This window comes from Paroedura picta, chromosome 6 (genome assembly GCF_049243985.1).
Source record: "Paroedura picta isolate Pp20150507F chromosome 6, Ppicta_v3.0, whole genome shotgun sequence".
NCBI classification, from domain to species: domain Eukaryota; kingdom Metazoa; phylum Chordata; class Lepidosauria; order Squamata; family Gekkonidae; genus Paroedura; species Paroedura picta.
Window position 1 is genome coordinate 21,147,187 of NC_135374.1, and position 13,471 is coordinate 21,160,657.

Below are 13,471 nucleotides of genomic sequence, written 5' to 3' on the forward strand. Positions count from 1 at the left end.
AGCTACTCGGAGTAGGATGCTACAGGCAGCTTAAAATATGAGGCCACAAGCAGTTTCTGAAGTAGCAAGCAAGGATAAAGCCACTCCACCAACTTTCCCCTCAATACTATAGGAAGCAGATTACACATCCTAGCGTATAACAGGCAGGAGTATGAGCAAAGATGGGAAAGCAGCATTTATTTATTTACATTAAATATAGTCTTCCTTTTTCTCTTGGACTCAAGGCAGGTTGTGCAGAGGGAGTCCACACAGTAGACAGATGGGACATTCAATAAACAATCTAAAAACAGAACATGACACATTAAATGATGCAAAAATTACATTGCTGGTGCCTATGTTTAGCAAGCTAAAAACAGTTGCAAAGAACACAGTCCCCTAATAATTTATCAAAGTAACTCTGTGAATCATTTAGTACACTGCAACTCTAAAGCCCTCTTGAACAATTCAGTTTTGCATAGTTTGCAGTAAGACAGGAGAGTGGGAGCCTTCCTGACTTCCTCTGTCAGTACTTTGGTTTATAGCTAGTTGGCAAAACATATGCAATTACACGCATATTTCTGCCATATTAATGGAATCTCTGAAGGCTGCTGTTATAAAAAGAGATCAAAGTATGCAGCTTAGTCTGGTGCTGAAACCACAACTGCAAATTACTGTGAAAGTGATCTTTTCCCTCTCATCTTCCAAAAAGGTCAACACTTTCCAATTTTTCCAATGACTCTTTCAATCATTCTCCCTACGGGGCTTTGGCTTCCCCTTAAAACAGGGGTAGTCAAACTGCGGCCCTCCAGATGTCCATGGACTACAATTCCCATGAGCCCCTGCCAGCATTCAGCATTCGCTGACAGGGGCTCATGGGAATTGTAGTCCATGGACATCAGGAGGGCCGCAGTTTGACTACCACTGCCTTAAAACGTCCTTCCTGTCTTGCCCTTGAACCCTCCCATGTCCACCCCCCCCCCCCCATTTAAGTCCAGTCACAATTTCGGTTTAAACGTAGCGACCCCAGCAGCCACAGGACGTGACGACACAGACTAAGGGCAGCGACTTCGGCGCGCGGTATGAGGTATGCCCTGCTTTTCCTGAGTGAAGCGTCCCCGTCTCCTAGCAACGCGAAGAAGGGCATTATGGGCATCAGCGTGTTCGGCCCTGCCGCTTACAGCTCCCTACTAAGCTGCATTAAAGGGGGGAGGGGGTGTTATTGGACGCTGTGCTCCTTATTTATTAATTTTTAACGTTTTTCAGCAGCTTTGCTGCCTCTCTTCACGTGCGGTAGATGATTTGGGTCACTGGCTGCAGCTTCAGAGAACAACTCGTCCTTGGCTGAAGTAAGCAGGCCATCCAAAAGAGCCGAAGTATCCGGGGGGTTTGTTTTACTTGACAGGAGAAAAAGTGCTTCAGGTGCCTTAATGGGAATACCTTTGCCCCTTAATAAATTCAAGCAGGGGTTAGTTGGGTGGCAAAAGGCATGATCTCGGATATTCGGTTATCTTGACCTGTTTAAAGCATGCAAGAAATCGGTAGCCTTAATGATACAGCAGCTGTTGTACAGGGGAACTGTTAGAAAAGGGCAGGTGCCCAGGAACCTGCTTACTGCCTGAGGGAATATGTTCACGTAGATTTCCCAGGTTCCTGTTGCTGGAAAGTGATTATTGAGGGGAAGGAGGCAACCATGCTATTTCCATATTGTCGGTGATTCTTGGCCTCTGGCGTGGAGATATTACAGAATAAGGATTTACATAATTAGATGGGGAAAACAAACGCACAGGATAGCAGCAGAAGTGTGTATGCCGGCTATTAATCTCAAGGAGTCCCCCTTCCACTGCCCCTTATCTAACAGAGTCTTAGCACTTACATTTGGGGGACGGAAAGCAGGAATGGCGGTTCCTCAGATCCCAAAGATAATCAGTACTTCATTGACTGGGTAGGGTGCAGACATCTGGATTATAGCATTGGTGTTTATGAATACTCCTCAAAGTCTTATATTTGTTTAAAAGGACCATTTAGTCAGAGTTAATTTTTTCATCCTTTATAGCCAGGATAGATGTAATGAGACCAGTCACAATTTGTCATATGTATTGTTAATTAAACTCACATTTTTACAGCCTTTCACAGGTTACAATGATGAAAAATGTCCATCTGGCACCTGAAGTAGATGAAGATGATCTTTATTCTGGCTACAATGACTATAACCCTACTTTTGACACAGAGGTAAAAATAAATTAATTCCTAGTTTATATTTGAATATCTTACACTTTTGTGAGACAACGAAAGTGATGGTTAGCAGTGGTCTGACTGTTTGCTGTTGCATATAAACAAAAATTAAAAATACAGAACTAGAATGTGTGTTATCTTTTTAAAAATAAGGTATATAAATAAGGTGATCAGATTGTCCCACTTTTGGAGGGACATCTGGGGGTACCTGTCAAATAGTACTTATGTTGAAATTAAAGAATATATATTACAGTTCTATTTTTGCGTTCTATGAAACTTGTTGCTCTATATAGACCAAATTTTTAATCAAGAACCCCTCCTCCCCCGGGTCAATGGTGTTCTGCTTTACCAGTGTTAAAATCTGGTCACCTTAATATAAATAATGTAGCAATGTAAATGGGCAGATATAAGAGATAAAAATTCCTTAAAAATATTTTTGAAAGCTAATGAATTGCTTGACTGTGTAACTTAGCTCTATAGGCAAATGGAATTATTTCAATTTTGTTTCCTGTTTACATTTAGGATTTAGAGAATGATCCAGCTTTTCAGCGGGCTGTGAAAACTAGCCATGGTAGAAGACCTCCAGTAAGTAAAATTAATATAAATAAATGCAATCAAATTTCAGTTGAGGGAAGCATATGTCTAATTTAATTGCAGCACTTTCAGTCCAGTGCTAAATGTATCATGTGAATACATGAAACTGACATACAGAATTAGACCATTGACCTGTCAAGGTCAGTGTTGTCTACTCAGACTGGCAGCAACTCTTCAGGATATCAGGTAGAAGTCTTTCAAATAACCTCCTGCCAGGTCCTTTTAACTATAGATGCTAGGGATTTAACCCAATGAGTCTGCATGCCAAACAACTACTTTAATGTTTAATGTCAGTGAATTTAATGAAACTTACTTTTCATACTTTGGAAATGAAAGACTTTTGCTTTAAAAAAAAACACCACAGGAGGAATATTGTGATATCACATCTTTCAAAATATATGAAAATGAAAGGGTACAGAGGAGAGCGACGAAGATGATCTGGGGCCAAGGGACCAAGCCCTATGAAGATAGGTTGAGGGACTTGGGAATGTTCAGCCTGGAGAAAAGGAGGTTGAGAGGGGACATGATAGCCCTCTTTAAGTATTTGAAAGGTTGTCACTTGGAGGAGGGCAGGATGCTGTTTCTGCTGGCTGCAGAAGAGAGGACACGCAGTAATGGGTTTAAACTTCAAGTACAACGATATAGGCTAGATATCAGGAAAAAGTTTTTCACAGTCAGAGTAGTTCAGCAGTGGAATAGGCTGCCTAAGGAGGTGGTGAGCTCCCCCTCACTGGAAGTCTTCAAGCAAAGGTTGGATACACACTTTTCTTGGATGCTTTAGGATGCTTAGGGCTAATCCTGCATTGAGCAGGGGGTTGGACTAGATGGCCTGTATGGCCCCTTCCAACTCTATGATTCTATGATTCTATGATATGTAGTTTGTTGTAGTCCTCCATCAGGATTTTGTCCATTTTTCTCTTCTACATTTATACACCCAAGATGATCCAGAATTTTATCCCCCAAGTTGACTGTTACTCTCAGTTATGTGACAGAATGCTCTGCTCAGAAAAATCATTAGAAAAGCATCAAGGACAATAAGTTTACAAATCAGAAGCCAAGATATGTACCTATGAAGGAAAACCCTGGTAACTACACAGTGTGAGACACTTGAATGTCCATTCAGCTGTGATCTATATAATCATTTCCAACATTAAATAGCTGCAGTTTAGGCTGGAGCTGAAGTCTTTCCCAGGTCTAGATATGTAAGAGTTTGTGACTGGAGATTTTGGAGTTAAAACCTGTGGCCTTATGCGTAGAAAGTACTTACTTTGTTGTTCAGCTATAGGTGCCTATGCATAAGTATTGGCTTCTGATCAAGCATATTGTAATTCTATGTTCTCCCTGGCAGTAGGCTTAACTTGAAAAATGTTTCTTCCCTGAGGAAATTCAAAGGCAGCTTTGTCTGAATGCTGGGAGCTGGTGGAGGCACCTCATCTTCCCAGATGAGGTTTAGGCAAATAAATAAGGGGTGGTGATAATTAAATCCATTTTGAATATTGTTATTAATAAAGTGATTTTATAAGTCACTACAGTTCAATGTAGTTTTCTCTAGTGATTAATGCTAATCATTATTGACACAGAATACTTTTCTTTCAAGCTTACAGCCAAAGTTCCTGGCACATCAATTTCACGACCGTTAGCTACTGGATATGGGGTAAGTTTTTATTACACACTGAACTTGTACAGCCTTCCTTAATCCTACACAAATTAGGGTATTTTTTAAATCTGTTTTTCCAGTACACATTTCTGCTTAATGTTAAACTTAGTGGTCCCCAGTGAATGATCATTCATGTAGTAGAGCAGATTATATCTCCTTCCAGACAATTGTTATGAGTATTACTAGACGTCGATGCCTAACAAAGACACAAGAAGTGTAATAGCTGACAAATCTCAGTGTGACTTTACTCTGCTCTGGTTTGGCCTCACTTGGAGTACTGTGTTCGGTTTTGGGCACCCCAGTTAAAGAGGGATGTTGACAAACTGGAACGTGTTCAGTGGAGGGCAACAAAGATGGTGAGGGGTTTGGAGCCCAAGGCGTATGAAGAAAGGTTGGGGGAGCTTGGTCTGCTTAGCCTATAGAGGAGACGACTGAGAGGGGATCTGATGACCATCTTCAAGTATTTAAAAGGGTGCCATATGGAGGATGGAGCAGAATTGTTCTCTCTTGCCCAAGAGGGATGGACCAGAACAAATGGGATGAAATTAATTCAAAAGAAATTCCATCTAAATATCCGGAAGAAGTTCCTGACAATACGAGCGGTTTCTCAGTGGAACAGGCTTCCTCGGGAGGTGTTGTGTTCTCCATCTTTGGAAATTTTTAAACAGAGGCTAGATAGCCATCTGATGGAGAGGCTGATTCTGTGAAGGCTCAAGGGGGTAGCAGGTGACAGTGGATGAGCTATAGGGATGTGAGTGTCCTGCGTTGTGCAGGGGGTTGGACTAGATGACCCATGAGGTACCAACTCTATTATTCTATGACTTGCAAGTCAAATAATACATCTGCAGGGCCATGATCTTGCCCTTGTTGACATTTGTCCTTGTTATAATTTGTTTTACCTGCCATTGTTTGAATGAGATAGCTTTCTTACCTCAAATAACATGAATACACGGCTCAGGTGAATGCCGCAAGGTGTAAAGGGAAAAAATTAAACTTAGTTTTAGGCAATTGGAAGTAGGAGGAAATGGAGTCTAAGGCAGTGAGGGAAGGCAGAAAGTTGAAAGGGATGACAGTAGGATTGGGGCCTGCAGTTACTTCAGGAAGGGCAACAGAAATAGCGTTTGTGTGCAGACAAATTGAGAGTGATGGTGTTCGATCTTTGGGGCCGTTTTAATGTTCATAACAATTGGTGAATCCAAGGTATTCCTGTGTCCACTACTATTTAGAAACATGATCTCTGAAATCAAAGTTCCCACCCTTATTTCTGTAGATGCCAGGAAAATACAGGAGTCTGCACGTGGTTTTTAAACTGTTTGCTTAATATTCCCTTAGTCCAGCTCTCTGCCTCTTGGAGAAACAGAACCTGCAGTAATCACTGACTTCAAATATTTGTCTTATATTGTCATAGTCAAAGACAGGACTATCTTCATCAATGGGCAGACCACTGACAGCTGCTGTACAGGTATCTTATTACATTTACTTATATTTTACAAAGCTCATTCTGTTTTATTTTTTCCTTCCTGTCATCTTCCACTCATCCAAATTCTAGACTCTGAAATTTAAAAGGAAATTAATAATCAGGCTTGATCCGAAACAGCTGCTATATTCATATGATGCAGTGGGTAGTCAACCTGTGGTCCTCCAGTTGTTCATGGACTACAATTCCCACGAGCCGCTGCCAGCAAACACTGGCAGGGGCTCATGGAAATTGTAGTCCATGAACATCTGGAGGACCACAGGCTGACTACCCCTGGGCTAGATAATAGAGTACTATCATTAGAATCGTTTTCTGGGAGTAAGTCCCATTTAAGAGACCTGAGTAAGATTCTGTATCAAAGGTCCAAGGTCATCGAGTGAATTGCCATAGCATTTTTTGAAAGCCTATCCCGTGTATGTATACATTTCGTGCTTTTTAGTATAGTTTTATTAATAGCATAAATGTCATTAAATGTTTATGCATTACTGATGTATGTCTGTATTTAAAAACATTGCATTAAAATCGGAGGTCAGCATTATGGTTTAAATTCTTGGTTTTTCCATGAATGTTGCCTTCCTTTGTTTTTGTTTTTTAAGGATGGTGTTGTTAGACCTATGACAGCAGTGCAGGCAGCAGGCTACACTAAAGCCGCTTCAAGAGGTACAGGTATTTTTATTTTTTTTAAACCATTTATTATAACACAGAGTCCTTTTGGTGCAGTTCATAATACAGTTTACTAATTGGCAGGTTCTGCCTTTGATCCACTTGGTCAAGCAAGGGGTCCAGCTCCTCCATTAGAAATGAAAAGTGAAGATAGGTATGTGGCTATGTTTGTTTGCCATTTCCTTTGTGGTGAAAACTTTAAGAACTTTTTGCAGAGAAGGGGGAGAGAAGCCTCTTCTTATGCAGCAATTCTAAGCACGTCTACTCAGCATTTTACTCAAACCTACTCAATGGGGCTTACTTCCATGGACGTTTTCTTAGGATAGCACTGGTAATGGTTCAATCAATTTCCCACTGCTTATATTATCAGGCCATGGAGAGGAAAATAGAATGTGGATGGAAGTGAGTCCTCATTGCCACTGCAACAGTGGATACGGTGCATCGGCAACAGGGCTTCAATACAGCAGGTTTCCCTGTTAAGTTTTTTCCAGTGGAATTTTAATAGTGCTATATTGCTATGCTGTTGTACTGAAATATACAGCAGGTTTTCTGACACCTCCAGCTTTCAGTTTTTGTAAAAAGTTAGTCTCTAGCCTATTTAGGTTTGGGGGATATGCTTTATTCCATACATCTGCGGAAGTAAAGGGTCTAGAGACTTTGAAAAAAAGAATGGTGGGAATTCAGAGATCATGGTGCATATTTTGGTATAACAGTATCAAATTGCCAGTATAAAAAGAAAAGCCCCCTGCAGTGGGGAGAGGAAACGGCTGCTTTGGAAGAAATTGTTTCTGTGTATGCAAGACCAGGAAATTCTGAATGGTGCGCCAGTATGACAGCCACCCTGGCTTTGTTGCAAGCTTTCCAAAAGCTTTAGAGCAAAGCCGGTTTGAGAAAGATCAGACAAAATATAGGAAAATGCCCAGAGGTGCAAAAATGCATGGGAACCTCCCCCTCCCGTTTCCCAACAAAATTGGACTCTTGTCAAAATAACCTGTAAGGAAACACCTCTGTGTTTTTCATGTTGCTACAGTGCTTTTAAATAACCCCTTTAAAGCAGAGGTCTCCAATGTCGTGCCCATGGGCACCATGACACTGACAAGTTTTCTGGCACCCACTAAGTGTTTTTTTTAGAGCCTCTTGTGGCGCAGAGTGGTAAGGCAGCCGTCTGAAAGCTTTGCCCATGAGGCTGGGAGTTCGATCCCAGCAGCCGGCTCAAGGTTGACTCAGCCTTCCATCCTTCCGAGGTCGGTAAAATGAGTACCCAGCTTGCTGGGGGGTAAACGGTCATGACTGGGGAAGGCACTGGCAAACCACCCCGTATTGAGTCTGCCATGAAAACGCTGGAGGGCGTCACCCCAAGGGTCAGAAATGACTCGGTGCTTGCACAGGGGATACCTTTACCTTTACTTTACCTTAAGTGTTTTTTAATGAAGATTTATTCAAGGTGTGAGCTTTCGAGTGCAAGCACTCTTCGTCAGACTATGAACTGACCATCAGAACAGTGGGAATATAAAGCAAAAATTAATTCTGTTTAATTAGTAAACTATAGTAGTCTTTGTAATACAATTTGGCTTCCACAAGGGCCATAGTGCCTGCAGAAATCCTCACCAGGATCCAACCCCCTTTTCTGGTAAATGCACCCTTACAAAGTTTGACCAAGTATGGAGCATTCTATTGAGAACGGTATATTTTACTATCACAAAATGGTTACGTTTCCCCTTCCCTATCACATATCAGAAATAAAACTGTCAAAGCCATGTCTTTGTGAACTACAAATGGGTTCGAGGGGTCTGATTGGCTGGTTTGGCAGAGAATTATCATGTGGCTGTGTGTGGATGCTGTGACACAGTTTACTAATGTAACAGGATTAACTTCTGCTTATATATTCCTACTTTTATGATGGTCAGTTCTTAGTCTGACAAAGAGTGCTTGCAACCAAAAGCTCACGCCTTGAATAAATCTTTATTGGTCTTAAAGGTGCTACTGGACTCTGATTTTATTGTGCTACTTCAGACCAATATGACTACTCATTTGAATCAAGTGTTTTTTAGGAAGTGGGGAGGGGGTTTTGACCAGCAAGCTTCTGATTGGCCACTAGAGTTTGAATTGGCTGTACAGATTTTTTAAAATATTGCTTTTGCAGCAATTGCTGCCACAGCACAAGTTTTACTGAAGCTAAACTGTGACAAGCATTTGGGATTGCCTCCCGGAGCTGCCATTTTGTTGCTGTACCCATCATGCTGTGTAAGAATTCCTAAAATGTTTGCAGGCTTATAAAGGTTGGGGACGCCAGCTTTAAAGTAGCTTTGGCCCTTGTTTTCCCCTTAATGTAGAAGTTCCTACAATCTTCTATCGCGTTTGTAGTAACTTGTATCCTAGCCCTGGCTTAGTTCTTTGTATGGATTTTTTAATCTACACGAGATCCACCCTTGCTGCGACATAAGACAGTGATGTAAATGTAGATCATGCTTCATATCTCTCTGAACGCAATTAAGTAGGCCAGTAGCAAAACAATAATATCTGAAACTGTTTTCACAAATATAATTTTCCACTGAGTTACCATTTGCATTCCTCATATTCTTGGGACCTAAAGCTGGCATGGAAAATACATTAGCAGTAGAGTTGATATTTTTCTTTTGCTTTCCTGTTTGTGAAGCTGTATGATTTCCATTATGTTCCCTAACTTTAGCCCAGAAGGAAAGATTAAGCAACTGGAAAAAAAGGTGAATGAACTGGTTGAAGAAAGTTGCATTGCTCACAGCTGTGGAGACCTAAAGCTGGTAGGTCATAGGTTTCCATTTTTATTTTATCTTTACAATAGAGAGTTCGGTTCCTGCTGTAGAAGTTCTCAAAATTTCATGCTCAGCTTGTTGCAATGCATACTGAGGGTTAAATCGGACATAGTGGTGACTACAGTGGAGCACTTACCTGTGAAAACATTCTGCACATGCCCTGTCAGTTGTCAGTGTTTTATCCATGTGACTATGCCCGCTAACAGCACATCCACTCAACAGAGTGTGAAAGGGCTGACTTATGGTATGCATTAATACGCTCTGGAAATTAGGGAAGACTGTGTTCCTTAGCCATTAGAAATATGGCAGGTGAGTGGATTGCATGACAGGCCCTTCTCTGTGGTGATATCCGCTCTGGAAATCCCTGGCTTCAAAGAGACATGTGGTTCACCTTTTATGCCTGGCAGGAAATAATTATGTAACTGTGTGATTTGGTTGCAGAATTTCTGCCCTTGTACAGACCTCTGCAGAATCTTTATTTTATTCCCTTGTGACTGATATGAGAACAGATATCAGTAGGCTGCTTACAGACTATGTATTAAAAAGTTAAATGGTAACTAATGTTGATTCATTTGTTGCAATACTACAAAAGAAATAGCCTGAGAGCCAGTTCTGTTGAATAAAATGGAACTTACTTTTGAGTTGATGCACTGGGGATTGTGCTCTTATTCAGATATTTATTTTCACCAGTTGGTTCTGACTTTCTAAAACTAATTTCTTTTTATGAAGTGTTATCTAAAGAAGGGCAGGAGGCAGCACTGAATTGTAATTTACTTTCTTTCTAGGCTCTTGAAAAAGCAAAAGATGCTGGGAGAAAGGAAAGAGCGTTGGTCAGGCAACGGGAACAGACTATGTCTCCTGCAAACATCAACCTAGATCTTACATACACTGTAAGTGGTTATTTTATGAATTTGATTTTATCATAGTTTCTTTGTGAAGACAGTATTTTAAAATGGCTTGTTCTTTTTATCATAGGATCAAAATAGTTTTACTTCTGTTCCTATAGGTGCTTTTCAATTTGGCCAGCCAGTATTCTGCTAATGAGATGTATGCAGAAGCACTAAATACCTATCAAGTCATAGTGAAAAATAAGATGTTTGTCAATGGAGGTAGGTTACATTCTCAAAGCCAAGGCATGTTAAGCAGTTATTGGTAATATCATGGAAATACCTCTTCCCTGTCCTTAGTGTCCATTAAAACAATGAAAGTTGAGAATGTTCATTGAGATTTATGATCTATTGTTATATCTATTGTTATATACACTTGAAAAGATGGAAGTGCAACCGCATTTGTTAAAAAGACTTCATCAAACATAATTGCTTCTTTCTGTTCAACGGTGCCTTTCAGCAGTGGAGATTTTTTTTCTTGTCTAAATTTCATTCAGATTCTTGTTTCAATAGGCATGCTGAAGGTGAACATGGCAAATATTTATTTGAAACAAAGAAACTATTCGAAAGCTATCAAATTTTATCGGATGGCTTTGGATCAGATTCCTAGTGTCCATAAAGAGATGAGGTAAGTTCCAGCAGAAATGACTTTGATGTTTTGTGATAGAATTCCTTAACTTAAGGTTTACTTCCTTACTGAATTTAGAGGCTAAGAACTTCCTGCCTAGGCATTTTTTGACTGGTCTTGCTGCTGTCTTGGGGCCAAGCTAGATACGAGAGAGTCGACCACAGTTGTTGTCTACATGCCTCTCTGTTCACATATAAAATAGGAGGAGGAAGGGGTGTAGCTTTAGCACCAAAAGAGGTGTTAGATGAGAGGAGCCCTGCCTTACTCAGTTTCTCTGTCAAAGCTAGGAGAAAAACTACCGAGCCTGAGGGAGAAAGACAGAAGAAGCTTTAGCTTCCTTCATGCATGTCCCCTTTAAGGCAATAATTTAGATCTCTTCCCCTGGCTTGTTTTGTGTTAGAAAAAGGAAGACACATGAATGGCAGTACTTAGTGCTGGTTCTGTTGTTTGAAAATGGTTTTTTATTGCATTTGTATTGTGTTTCAGCCTCATTATAAACATGGCTTTTAGGTACAAAAGGTTAAGTGTAATGTAATGCAATAACATTCTCATAATGGTTTGCTTAATTAGGATTAAAATCATGCAGAACATTGGAGTTGCGTTTGTTAAAACTGGCCAATATACTGATGCCATTAGCTCCTTTGAGCACATCATGAGCACGCTGCCAAACCTTAAAGCAGGTTTCAACTTGATCCTTTGCTATTTTGCTACTGGAGACCGAGAACAAATGAAAAAAGCCTTCCATAAATTGATTTCGGTTCCACTGGAGATTGACGATGACGACAAATATATATTGCCGGGAGTAAGTATGAACAAAGTGAAGTCTGTTGCTGGTGCAAAAGTTTGAAATGTTGAAGAAAATGGGCTTTTGTGAGTAAACCATGAGAATAGTGCACAGCAGGTGTGGGTTTTTGAGAGCAGCTATGCTCTCTAAAAAGTGTCATCCTTAAGCTGAAATCCTTTGAAGGGTGTAGCTCTGCTTAGGATGGAGGGGGCCAGGACAGAAAAATTTCTGGACCTTGTTGAGCACTGACATGCTTGTTTGAGGCCAGGGATCACCAGCCAGTTGGTGGTGGCAGAGCGTAATGCTCTTTCGGGGGTATAGGCTGAGAGACGGTCTCTCAGGTACATGGGGTCCAGACCGCATATGTCCTTGAAGGTAAGAACTAAAACCTTAAGCCAGACCAGGAATTCACTTGGGATATAGCTGAGTTATTGAAGTATAGGCCGGATGTGGGATCTCCATGATGTATTGATGAGAATCTTGACTATGGCCTTCTGAATCAATTGCAATTTCCGGGTCAAGGATAAGGGTAGGCCTGCGTAGAGTGAGTTGCAGAAGTCCAGTCTAGAGGTGACTGTCACATGGATCACTGTGGCTAAGTGTTCACCATATTGTGAAATTAGCACAATGTCACTACTGTAATATAACAGAGATCATACATGTGCCTGACCTGAGCCGAGGTAATTGGAAACAGCTCAATCACAAAATGAGGAAGGCCATCTAGCTGATTAATGGCCTGCTTCTGCGAGCCACTGTGAGAATACATAAGTTGTCAGTCAGGTGTAAGCGCCAACTCTTATTTTGGCAGGGGAGCTGGGACATTATCATGGCCTAGTGCAGCACTAGCTCCTCCCGAGCATGTAGACAAAAAATAATACACAAATGTATTAAGACATCTCATAAAAGGACTGTTTTTATAGCTTTTCAGCTACTGTAATGTATAATGTACTCTCTCTGTCTGCAAATTTACAGCTTTCTATCATTTTAGTGAATCTACATTTCTTTACATTTTTCAGGATGATCCACATACAAACCTATTGATAGAAGCTATTAAGAATGATAGTTTAAGACAAATGGAGCGTGAGAGGTAAAATCATCCATCCCAAATTACGTGATGTCAGACAAGTCTTGTTTTTCTTGGTGTCTATTCAATAAGCTGGCTTGAAATGACCAGTTAAGTTAATGTTGAACAGAGCAAGGCTTCTTCCCTGTCTAGTTACGCTACAGATCCTAGCTAGAATCTGGCAGCTAAGGTCTGCTCTCCTTTTTTGTGTTTTTCTGTGGCTCTTCTGGCAAATAAGCAACTTACTGCTGCTTCTTTTTAAAGATACATACTCTGTATTGATTTGACAATTACTTTTCTGTTTGCCTAGATTAAGATCTCTAGAAAAGGGTAGAATTTAAAAAAATATTTTTCTAATCTCACTCATATATTGGCTGCCAGAGTCGGGGTTTTTTCTGACAATCTCTGTCTTTTTATTAAGGAAGTCTACAGCAGAAAAGTATATAATGACAGCCGCTAAACTAATTGCACCAGCAATTGAAACATCATTTGCTGTAGGATATGACTGGTAGGTAGCATGTTTTTTTTTTACTTAAGTTGCTGTTCTCAGGCCGTTTACTTCTGAGGGATTGTTCTGGAATAAGTGGCTTGAAAACCGCAGTTTGGGCAAGTCCATATCTGCTTGTGTTACAGCACAAACTTTTTAAAATGTCAGGCTCCTGAGAATTTAAAGTTTCAGATACCATTTTTAAACTTCAATCAGATGGTTTTGTGA

At 40.6% G+C, this 13,471-nt stretch overlaps 1 protein-coding gene across 2 annotated transcripts in view; it reads left to right on the plus strand.

The window, feature by feature from the left end:
• Nucleotides 1-1,082: 1,082 nt before the first annotated feature.
• IFT88 (intraflagellar transport 88) overlaps nucleotides 1,083-13,471 on the plus strand; it is a 35,498-nt gene continuing 23,109 nt past the window's right edge. The window contains exons 1-14 of one of the 2 annotated variants that reach the window (XM_077341670.1): nucleotides 1,083-1,325; nucleotides 2,103-2,208; nucleotides 2,734-2,796; nucleotides 4,403-4,459; nucleotides 5,871-5,924; nucleotides 6,536-6,599; nucleotides 6,687-6,756; nucleotides 9,292-9,382; nucleotides 10,180-10,284; nucleotides 10,401-10,503; nucleotides 10,795-10,909; nucleotides 11,480-11,711; nucleotides 12,710-12,780; nucleotides 13,178-13,264. In XM_077341670.1, the coding sequence (XP_077197785.1) occupies nucleotides 2,119-2,208; nucleotides 2,734-2,796; nucleotides 4,403-4,459; nucleotides 5,871-5,924; nucleotides 6,536-6,599; nucleotides 6,687-6,756; nucleotides 9,292-9,382; nucleotides 10,180-10,284; nucleotides 10,401-10,503; nucleotides 10,795-10,909; nucleotides 11,480-11,711; nucleotides 12,710-12,780; nucleotides 13,178-13,264 (1,202 nt within the window). In that variant the 5' untranslated portion in view covers nucleotides 1,083-1,325; nucleotides 2,103-2,118. The remainder of the gene's footprint in view (nucleotides 1,326-2,102; nucleotides 2,209-2,733; nucleotides 2,797-4,402; nucleotides 4,460-5,870; nucleotides 5,925-6,535; nucleotides 6,600-6,686; nucleotides 6,757-9,291; nucleotides 9,383-10,179; nucleotides 10,285-10,400; nucleotides 10,504-10,794; nucleotides 10,910-11,479; nucleotides 11,712-12,709; nucleotides 12,781-13,177; nucleotides 13,265-13,471) is intronic. The other variant, XM_077341671.1, reaches the window with a different exon arrangement.